The sequence below is a fragment of the Poecilia reticulata genome, chromosome 17 (assembly GCF_904066995.2).
Source record: "Poecilia reticulata chromosome 17, P_reticulata-male-v2, whole genome shotgun sequence".
Classification (NCBI taxonomy): domain Eukaryota; kingdom Metazoa; phylum Chordata; class Actinopteri; order Cyprinodontiformes; family Poeciliidae; genus Poecilia; species Poecilia reticulata.
Genome location: NC_088846.1, coordinates 11206457 through 11218180, shown reverse-complemented (window position 1 = coordinate 11218180; position 11724 = coordinate 11206457). Strand labels below are relative to the sequence as shown.

At 37.9% G+C, this 11724-nt stretch overlaps 1 protein-coding gene across 1 annotated transcript; it reads left to right on the top strand.

The window, feature by feature from the left end:
- Positions 1-250: 250 nt before the first annotated feature.
- dpydb (dihydropyrimidine dehydrogenase b) lies at positions 251-11649 on the top strand. Its single transcript, XM_008433664.3, has 25 exons — positions 251-615; positions 2870-2980; positions 3068-3150; positions 3976-4063; positions 4145-4306; positions 4493-4689; positions 5776-5857; positions 5958-6045; positions 6142-6249; positions 6418-6587; positions 6667-6877; positions 7092-7276; positions 7575-7790; positions 7874-8038; positions 8242-8310; positions 8408-8491; positions 8621-8741; positions 8869-8988; positions 9410-9552; positions 9914-9968; positions 10056-10177; positions 10372-10521; positions 10594-10656; positions 10779-10856; positions 10984-11649. Exons 1-25 carry the CDS (start codon positions 571-573, stop codon positions 11143-11145), a joined length of 3078 nt encoding a protein of 1025 aa, XP_008431886.2. The 5' UTR covers positions 251-570; the 3' UTR covers positions 11146-11649.
- The last annotated feature ends 75 nt before the right edge of the window (positions 11650-11724 follow it).

The window sequence follows — 11724 nt, the reverse complement described above, 5'->3', positions numbered from 1 at the left end:
GTCTCTGTGGTATCTTTTAATAGACTGGCAACCTGTCCAGATGTACCCAAACTCCTGCACCTTGTGTGAACAAGCAGACGACAGACGGATGTAAGAGCAGGAGGGTCAGGATTCAGATTTTTGTACAGCATGTGAAAGTAGGAAAAGTACATGCAGGGCTCAACTCTCCCTCCAGAGGAGGAGCCTGAGGCTGACGTTTTTCCATTCTATGTGGCAAAAAAATGCGGAAGTGCTAAAACGGAAGTCCGTGGCATATAACCCATTATTGTTTGACTTGCCCAAGTGCACAGTGCCCAGAAATGTGCACCCAGCTCTGCTGAACTTTGACCCTCAGAGCGATAACATCCATATTTGTCAGTTTTTCCTTATCAGCTGAGCAACCTTGGCATTTGTGGGACGTCAGGCTGCTGTCCAACCTCTCTGTTGGGAAGGGAGTGGGCCGGTGAAATATACAATCACCTGTGAGAGTTTCAGTTGTGAGCTTGGCAGTCCTGGACTGAGCTTCGGACAGCTAATCCACAGCTAAAAGCCCAGAATATTCAGGAGATCAGCTTAAAGCAAAGCAAGAAGATGAACAGAAACATCAAGTTGAGTAAAGATCTCCCAGACATTGAGGTAACTTGTTGCACGCACTTTTTATTTGGGTTGCTATTAAAATCAGTCAAATCTTTTGATTAACTGTCCATATTATAATGTATCCATTGCACACAGTGAATCATGTTTTCACAGTGCATACTTACCATGTTATTAAGCAAGACCAATGTTTCTCAGGCATTGGCACCCCTGATAAATTTTGGGAGGATTTGAGGTGTAAGAATATTGATGCTATGATAAATAATTAAGATTTTTTTTTCAGCATATAATGTGACATATCTGGACAATTTAATGGGAAAAAAGCTGCAATAATCTGATTGCATAAATTGGGATCTTTGAACTTATTCTTTGTTGAGGCACCTTTTAGTTCAATTTTAGCCTTTTGTCTTATTGTGGTTTCTCCTGTTGTCAATTGTTGTTTATCTCCCCTACTAGAATTGCCTCAGTCTTATCCCATAATACAGAAGTATCAGTCAGGAGAAGGGTACAAAATGTTCACAGCATTATTTAGACTTTGACTTAAGAAAGAGTCTTAAACTTATATAAAGTTTAAGTCTTAAATTTAAGATTTATTTTTAAAAAAATAATTATGAAGCTCAACAGGGAGTTATTTTGCATACAACAAACCAGGATAAGTACTGACCTCTTATGAAATCATTTTACCAGAAAAAAAGGAGATTTTTTTTCTGGGCTTGTGCTTTTGAAATAACTCCACATTTGTTGTTCATTTACTTTCAATCCTTTAAATCTGCCGATTTAAAGGATTACTTTGTAAATGGGAGCAGAAATACTTTAACTCATTAATGACTATTCAGAAAGCTTTCAAACCAAGAAATTAAACTAGTTAAAACACATTTGTCATCTTTAATTTTTAGTCCGAATTTAGAAGAATTTTGCAGCTTTTAATCTGAAAACCTGAGATGTCCTGAATGCTCACATAGCATGTGTAAAAAGTCTAAAACTGGATTAAAGACATCAGTGTCTAAAGTGAGACAATATTTACCACAAACTCTGAACATAATCATACTAACATGAATAAATCTTTTCGATTCACTTTATTTAGACCAGTTATTAAAACTACAAGGTTCAGCAGCCTTATGTTTTTGCATATCAGCAGGATGAATAAAGAGCCAGAAACCATACGGTGTGGTTTTAACCTGAGTGAATGAACTTACGTAAGAAGCCATGTGATGGATGTGCAAACTGTAGACAAGTAGCACACGGTGGAGAGCGGGGAGTCGAGTGAGCACGTGAGCCGAAGGACCAACAGTTAACCATTAAAACCTGCGTTTGCACAGACAGCAAAGCAAACAGTGAAGAGCTTCTTGGTAATGTTTGGATGCCAGTGACTGGAGGAGAAGGTTTGTTGTAGCTACTCAGTAGAAATAAGACTTATAGATTTTAAATAATAAATAACATAAGAACAAACTGCATAAAAACAAAATCTAAAAAATGCAATTTTCATTTCTGCTGGCATGCGTTGATGGAGCAACAGGTCACTTCTCTTTGGCATAGTGTCCTTGCAGTTCATTGTTATCTCAGCACGTTGAACCTATGAGCCTCTCTTCCAGGAACGTTGTTGTTTTTGTAGTTTTTTCCCCTTTTTTTACCAGCAGATAACTGCCTGTTTTACAGGCAGATAACACCAGAGATTCTTATACAATGACATCAATCAATATACATTTTTTGGTTGTTAAAATAAATTTAAAAAATTAAAAAGTAACTAGTCAATTTTAGTAATATTATTACCTTATGCGTCTTTATATTTGATTTTGGATTATAACAAGCAAACAAAATTTTAGTAATATTATTACCTTATGCGTCTTTATATTTGATTTTGGATTATAACAAGCAAACAACATAATAACCTAAATTCCAACTCTTGCACTTGTTTTCATTGTCTGGAAGGCACAACATTATATACCACAATGAACAGATTTCAATAGTAATGGCATGTGAATTGTCTTTTATTGGTAATATTCTGATATGTTAAATAATAACTAATCTGTGAAATCTGTACAATTAAAAATAAGGGACTGAAGACATCAGTGTGTAGTTAATCTTTATTATGTATTCTAAAAATGAATTGTGTTAGCAAAATGTAATTTTTCAATAATATTCTAATTTATTGCACATAACTGCATTTTCTGATTGAAACCTTAAACGCAAGTCCAGTGAGCCTTTACTAATAGACATATAGGTGCAGACAAAAATAATAATAATCTAACTGTTGGAATCTGATAATCTAGAATAATTTTTATTTTAATCTTTTCAGAGCATCCTGGCTCTGAATCCCAGAGTGAAGAGCCATGCTCAGATATTTTCTACTGCAAGCAAGAAGAAAGAGAAGAAACACTGGAAGAGAAATCCTGAAAGAAACTGTGATGTAAGAAAGTCACACGCGACTGACAAGCATCGGAGATGTCGGTGTAACTGAATAGTTGGCGTGTTGCTCGTCTCTGCTTGTTTTCAGTCTTGCATGAAGTTAGAAAACAACTTTGATGACATCAAGCACACAACTCTGAGCGAGAGAGGAGCTCTCCGGGAAGCACTGCGGTAAAAAGAGACAATGTTGTTTTCTTAAGCAAAAGAATCCCAGGCACAGAAACAGCTACATTATGCAACATAAATAAACTTTCTGAGATTAAATTGGGCAATTTGGCCTTAATATATAACAATAATTTGTAGCAGCAGTGAAGAAAAAACATTACTAAGGTTTTGCTTGATGCTCCACTAAAGCAAAATGTAGAAGTTTGAAGTTATTTTAAAACAAAACTCTGTTAGGAGGGATTTTAATGATAACTAAACATGCAACCATTCAAACTCAAACCAATAAATGTATATTTTTTCAGTAAGACCTGAGCTGTCTCAGGTTCACTCATAACTCAAAGAACTAAAAGTGCATCAGATTGTTACAACAGGCTGAACAAGGCTAGGAAAGAAAGTTAATCTTCTGCATGTTGGACCTGAGATGTGAGCTTTTTTTGTTGACAGCATTTTCCAAAGAATTTACAGTGTCACTTAGATATTTACTTTTATTTTAATAGTTATTTTTATATCCTATTTTGTTTTTCTCTGATACTCTACTTATTTTTTTTATCATTCTTATCATTTTAAGATACTTTAAATTGAGTTCACAAGAACTTTAAAAGCTTCTAAAAAGTCTTAATTTCCTCCCAGAATTTAAGAATCTTTTGAATACATTTTTTTAATATCCTGTGGTCAGTTTGTTGAATGATGTAAATTTTGTTTCCTTGAAAGTACCAATGAAGCTATTCTAATGACGATGCTTATTTGTTGAATCTTTTGAAATTACATCATTAAAAACTTGAACTTTCTGATAGAAGCAGTTCATGTAATTGAACCAAAATCTGTTTTCAGGTGTCTAAAATGTGCCGATGCTCCCTGTCAGAAGAGCTGCCCAACAAACCTGGACATCAAGTCATTTATTACAAGTATTTCCAACAAGGTGCGGAAGCAAACAATCAGATTTTTCCTGTCATAAAAGGTCAGGAAAAGAATTAAAATGGTTCATGTGTCTGTGTAACAGAACTACTACGGGGCAGCGCGGGCCATCCTCTCTGACAACCCTCTGGGTCTGACCTGTGGGATGGTTTGTCCCACATCAGAGCTGTGTGTCGGGGGCTGCAATCTGTACGCCTCTGAGGAAGGACCCATCAACATCGGAGGGCTGCAGCAGTTTGCTACTGAGGTACAAATATCGTCTGCTCCAGAAAAAACACTAAGACATCAGGTTGATTTATGTACCGGGACATTTTATTCTTGCGCCTTTACTGATATTACTCAATCGTAATCATCCTCAGTTATATTAGCAAGCAGGAAATAAGCTTTTAGAGGTGTGGACATAAATGTGCACTGTCTTTGTGTCTCTGTACAGGTGTTCAGTAAAATGGGCATCCCTCAAATCAGAAACCCTGAACTCCCAGCAGCCAATGAGATGCCAGAGTCCTACCACGCTCCCATTGCTCTGATTGGTTGCGGCCCAGCCTCAATCAGTTGCGCTTCTTTCCTGGCCCGTCTGGGATATGATAATATCACTATATTTGAGAAACAGAAGTACATCGGAGGACTGAGGTATAATAAATTCATACCACCTGTAAAAAGTAAATTTATTATTATTCCTATTAGGTTGCATTTAATTTAATTTATTAGTCTATTCTTGTAGGAACAAGTGTTTGATGTCAAGAAATACAGAGTATCTGAATGTTTATAGTCTGACTGTAAGCAGTTTAAAATGGACTACAAAACACAATGACATCAGATTAAATACATGGTGCTGAACTACCACTAAACAACTGATCTAGCTCCCGAAAGTGATTCGGCTTTCATTTAAAATTAACTAAGTCAGTCAAAAATGATGAGTTAAAACATTTTTATGAACCGAAATCTAGAAAGTGTGGTGTGATTTTTTAAAATTTAATCCCATTTAATCTGGCTTCCCTAAAAATCTAGTCATTGCCATCTACCAAATCTGACAGGCTGTTTGGCTACAACATTAGAAGCAGCAGAGAGATCCATTGTATCTCTGTTTCTAGGACAGGAACTCAATAAAGTCTGGAAACTAGGGAAAAATCACCAGAAGAATGTCAAAGATGAAGGAAACTATAGAAATAGAAAACCTGTAAGTGGCTGCAAAAAACTCTTCAGACTCTGATGGGAAGTCACCCTCCAGTAGGATAATCACCTTAAACATATACATAAAGATACAATCGAATGGTTTAGATCAAAGCATATTCATTGATTATATATTAGACAGATTATCTAACCTTCCAACCTGACTCAGCTATGCTTGGCATTTAAAGAAGAAGGGCAGCTCTAATTGGGGCACAATGTGCTTCTATAAAGAATTCCTGTAGGAAAACTTAAAATAAATGCATGCCACACTTTTCAGATTTTTACTTGAAAACCAGTGTCTTCAAGTAAAAAAACGCTTGCTTTTTTCTTCTTCTTCTTAATTGTAGTAATATAATACTAATATTTTAAGTTTGTCTATATCACTAAATTCCAATAAAATGTATTGAATTGTATTAGTTTTATTTGTATTAGTGCTTCCATGTGGTACTGCAGAGTTTGCTTAATCTTTGTACAGAAAAATGTCACAAAAGTACCTCTGAAAAAGAGTAAATCTTGACACTTCAATGCTTGAACTTGCTCTTGTAGCACCTCAGAAATCCCTCAGTTCAGGCTTCCCTATGAGGTTGTCCAGTTTGAAATCGATTTGATGAAGGACCTGGGAGTGAAGGTATTACCTTAGCGTTCTCGTGGCACATTTTCATGTTTGTAGGAGTTGTTGGGTCTTCACAGTTTTCTCAAAATGTGTGTGTTTGCTGTGGTGTGTGCAGGTGGTTTGTGAGAAAGGTTTAGGTGTCAATGGAATGACTCTTTCATCCCTGAATGGGGAGGGATTTAAAGCTATCTTCATTGGGATTGGTGAGTTGAATCCACTCATCATTACCATCAGCTATAATCCACATTAAGATCGTGATGTTCGAGAATGTCTGTCTGTGTGTGTTCGCATCACTCCAGGTCTGCCTCAGGCTAACAGGGCCGAGATCTTCCAGGGTTTAACTGTGGACCAAGGTTTTTTCACTTCTAAAGACTTTCTGCCTGTGGTGGCTTCTGCCAGTAAGAAAGGTACTGTGAAGTCAAGCTGCACGGTCCAATCAATTCCTGCAAATAAACAGTTGTAATGAATGAACAATTACATTTATTATGTGAAAATACCAACCACTTTCAGTAGCTAAGTTTCAAAAGCCAACGTTTAGTTTGGTGAAATATATTCTAAGGCAAAATGCTGTGTAGGTATGTGTCAGTGTCGCTCTGCGCTACCGGAGTTAAAGGGGGTGGTGATCGTGTTGGGCGCCGGCGATACCGCATTCGACTGCGCCACCTCAGCTCTGCGCTGCGGAGCCAGGAGAGTCTACGTCTGCTTCAGGAAAGGATTCACCAACATCAGAGCCGTTCCTGAGGAGGTGTGACGAGAGATGATCAGACACAATGTTTTAAAAACAGATCATTTGATGACTGCGCGTGTTATTTCTGGTTTGTCAGATGGAGCTGGCAAAAGAGGAGAAGTGTGAGTTCCTGCCCTTCCTGTCTCCTCGTGAGGTCATCATGAAGAACGGCAGGATCGCCGGGCTGCAGTTCTGCCGCACCGAGCAGACCGAGGAAGGCGACTGGCTGGAAGACGAGGATCAAATCATCAGGCTGAAGGCTGATTACATTATTAGTGCTTTTGGGTCCATGCTGAATGACCCACAAGGTAAGTTATCTTCAAAGAATCGTGGTATTTCTATGTCATCACAACTAACATAAATACTTCTAAACTTTAATTTTTAACATAGATAATCATAAAACATGTAACTATTTAACTTTGTAGCAACTGGATATTTTTGTTGTGCAATGCTAAAAAAGTATCTAAATCCCTTTTCTGATTTAAAAGTGTCCCACTCCACTCTTCATGTATGGTTTTGCAGTGACTGCAGCCATGGCTCCTGTGAAGCTGACCCGCTGGGGAACCCCGGAGATCAACATGGAAACCATGCAGACCAGCGAACCCTGGGTGTTTGCAGGAGGAGACGTTGCTGGTTTGGCGAACACCACAGTGGAGTCTGTGAATGACGGCAAACAGGCTTCGTGGCACATTCACAGATACATGCAGGTAAATCTGTCCTAGTCTGGTTTATTAGAATCTATTATCCTTAACCAACTGTGTTCACATTTTACTTGACTGTATAAACAACCTTAACATTGTTCCAAACATTTGGTTTCTAAGATTCAGAATATTTTCTTAAGATTTACTTGAGAATTTGTTTGACTATTTTTGACAGTCAGACAGGTCAAAACAGAGCAGACATGTTAATGATCGCTGTTGGAGGAAGGTGTTGCTGTCATGCAGGCTGGTTTAATGTAACAATGCTTATAATTCTGAAAAGAAATTCTATCTGTTGTTTTTCTAGTCCCTCTATGGACACACAGTGGACTCCGTCCCAAAGCTACCTTTGTTCTACAGTGCGATAGATCAGGTGGACATCAGTGTGGAGTTTTGTGGTCTGAAGTTTCCCAACCCGTTCGGCCTAGCTTCTGCTCCTCCCACCACCAGCACAGCCATGATCAGACGAGCCTTTGAGCAAGGATGGGGCTTCGCTCTGACCAAAACCTTTGGACTGGATAAGGTATGAACGTGAGTTAGTTCATACAAGAGTGAACTCAAACCGAGATGACCTTCTGAATGGGCTTTAAAAATGTGTTGCTGTAGGACCTGGTGACCAACGTGTCTCCTCGCATCGTGCGAGGCAATACCTCAGGGCACGTGTATGGACCGGGTCTGGGCTCCTTTCTCAACATTGAGCTCATCAGTGAGAAAACAGCAGCGTACTGGTGTCAGTCTGTCTCTGAGCTGAAGAAGGACTTCCCTCACAATGTAAAGGATAAGTCAAGTCTTTAATAACATCTGCTAATTAAACCAGTTTGGACGGTTATTAAATAACTCTTATTTTTAACAACATGTACTATTAGACAGATTCACACAATTTGTGTGTATTGTGTCTGCAAAGTCATGTGAAGCAAACAGAGGAAGTCATCAAGTTATTCAAAACGTCTAAAAACTTTCTTTATCTTGCCCAGATTGTGATCTCCAGCATAATGTGCAGCTACAACAAGGAAGACTGGACAAAGCTCGCCAAGATGGCTGAGGTGAGAGAATCCACATTTTATTGTTTTTTATCCCCCACAAAGTGTGATCAGTATTGTACTGGTGGCATTAACATATTGTGAATATGTGTGTGTTTAGGAGTCAGGAGCAGATGCATTGGAGCTCAACCTGTCATGTCCTCATGGGATGGGAGAAAGGGGAATGGGACTGGCCTGTGGACAAGTATACACACTGCCAAAACTTTTTGTGTCATAAGTTGTTATTAGAATTATTATTATTTAGATCTTTAAGCACACAAGCTTTGCGAAAAGACTAATAACCTCTTTGACGTTTTTAATGTTGTGTTGTCAGGACCCGGTGTTGGTGCGAAACATCTGTCGGTGGGTGCGTGCAGCAGTTTCCATTCCTTTCTTTGCCAAACTTACACCAAATGTCACCAATGTTGTTGACATTGCCAAAGCTGCACATGAAGGTAAAGACTTTTCACCATAACTTTTTTTTTTCTTTTTAAAAGTTTACAGCTAACTTTAAGAACACCAGAGTAAAAAATGGACAACTAGCAGAAATGGGTTTATTCTCGTACTTGTCGTGTGTTGTAGGTGGAGCAGATGGAGTGACAGCCACCAACACTGTCTCGGGTTTGATGAGTCTGAAGGCTGACGGCTCTCCCTGGCCAGGGGTCGGTGTGAGCAAACGCACCACGTATGGAGGAGTGTCTGGTAAATATTCAGTTCACCTTCTGGGAAACAATACAGAACAATGTGACACAATTTATCCTGATTCAATGTCACACAAAGCTACACAACAAAGAGGCCTGTGAATGGACTTGTCACACAGTAATGCTTCACAAAATATTTGGGATATCTGTGAACTAAAGGTTGAAATGAAAGAGTTGATAGGAGTAAAAAAAAAAATTAAGAGCATATTGGAAAGCTAATTACGTATTTTAATTTGTAAATATGGAAACATGGCATTTAAGGAATCCATACGATGTGAATTCAATGTAAAGTTTAAAAAATGACTGGGAATGATATGTTAAGCAATATTTTAGCATCTTGTTTGTACAGTAGTGTACTCCAATAGTATAAAACAACTGCCTCTAAATGGCGTACTTACTTTTCTAAACACTGCTGGGTGCAGGTAATGCCATCAGACCCATCGCTCTGAAAGCCGTGTCAGCCATTGCAAGGGCAATCCCTGGTTTTCCTGTCCTGGCCACCGGTGGTATCGACTCGGCAGAGAGCGGACTCCAGTTCCTTCACGCTGGAGCCTCGGTGTTACAAGTAATGACAAAAATACTTGTACTTGTTTTTCTTCTAATGTGAGATTGAGCCACGCAATAGACACTAAATTCTCATGTGGACAAAAAAATAACATAGTTGACCACAGTTGTTACCCTGATGTTCACAATGCATTAGCACTCCTATTTCTACCAACAGCGGTGCCAGCAGTTCACTTATTTTTTGTTGTGTGAAACAGTCACTGTGAAAGGAAGCAGCTGGAAGTCTAAATTTTCTTCACATAATCAGTATACGTTTTACTTAACAGAGTAAGATTCTATTTTTGTTAAAATGGTATTTTGAGTAGAAATAATCTGTGTATTTAATACAAAGACATCTGTCCTCATCTATCTCCTTATAACAGGTGTGTAGTGCAATTCAGAACCAGGACTTCACACTAATTGAGGATTACTGTGTTGGTATGTGACACCACCTCATTTTGGACCGATTTACAATCTTTAGATAGTTTGATTCCAGCATCATGTTTAGTGTAAGTATGTGTTTAGGTCTGAAAGCCTTATTGTACCTGAGGAGCCTGGAGCTAAAGGACTGGGATGGTCAGTCTCCTCCAACTGAAAAACATCAGAAAGGAAAACCAGTTCTCAAACTGGGAGACCTGGTTGGGAAGGTAAACAAACAAGATCTTGTTATAACTGCATTAACATTGATTAACGGATTGGCTGTTGTGTTTGTAGGTGATCTCTGATCTTTGGCAATTTAGTGGTAGCAGTACCATTGAAAATAACAAGAGGTATTTGAATAAATATTTCATAGTTCCTGTTTATGTTTTATGTGTGTGTGTGTGTGTGTGTGTGTTTATAGAGCCTTCCTAGTTTTGGTCCATACCTACAACAGAGAACTGAAGCCATAGCCAAGTACAAAAGTGAACTCAGAAAAGCTGGTAAAACAGATGCGTCAGACACAAACGTCAATCGTGTCAACCAGCCCAAAATACCAGTTCCTGCTGTCAAGGTAGCTCACAGTTTTGATACAGAATAATCAATTAATTTTCATTCATTTAAAAAGAGTTTGCTGTTTTTGTAGGATGTGATAGCCAGAGCGCTGCGGTACATCGGAGCATATGGGGAACTTAACAACATGGAGCAGGTACACAAGCTGTTTTTACGAACTATAGCTAGTTATTTTTCATTTAAACTTTTTTCTTCCAGATAAAACACAATTTAAGTGAGGACACCAACTAAAAAGTCATATATCATTTGTCATTTTAGGTCCAGGCTCTGATAGACGAAGATATGTGCATTAACTGTGGTAAATGTTACATGACTTGCAACGACTCAGGATACCAGGTACGCCTTTCAGTTAAATTAAAAGCATTTCTCTGTTATCAAAAATATTGATTTTAATATAGTTTTGTATTTTTCATCAGTTTTTATTTGTTGGAGAGATTAATATGATTTATATTTATCTACCCAGGCTATACAGTTTGATCCAGACACCCATCTTCCCTTCGTGACGGACAGCTGCACAGGATGCACTCTTTGTCTCAGTGTCTGCCCCATTATAGACTGCATCAATATGGTTACCAGGACAACACCTCATGTACCTCAGAGAGGCATACCCATTAACCCTGTCTGATAAAGGGATTAAAACAGAACAAACCAATTAAATGTTGAGATTAAGCATTTTTGTGCTTTAGTTTGAGATAACTGCTCTGGAAAACTGTGTCACGGTAAATCAAAGTAGTTTCAAAGAGATTTTATTAAAAAAGAATAGGTAGTAAGGCATTAACTAATTTGTACAAAAATATTTAATAATTTGTATTAATTGCATTTGTTAATAATTTGAATAATGTTTATCTTAACTTTGTGGTTAACTTTATGGCTATCTACTCATCAATGTGCTAACTGAAATAGCTTATAGAATACACTGTATATTCATGTATAAAAAAATTATCCCTACCATCTGTAAACCATCTGTACTTTTAGATGGAATGACACATTAACTGGGTTCTTGTTGCAAAAACAGAAGGAATGTATGTGCATGTTTGTGATTAAGAAAATGTTGCCAGCATTAAAAATGTTACATACTGATATAAGGCACTTAAAACATCTGTGATTTAAATATATTGTAGAGATATGGGTTCTTTTTACAGAGTGCATATTTTCACAAACTAAACAAAGATTCCTGACTGTGTAGGAAAGACAACCTTACTAG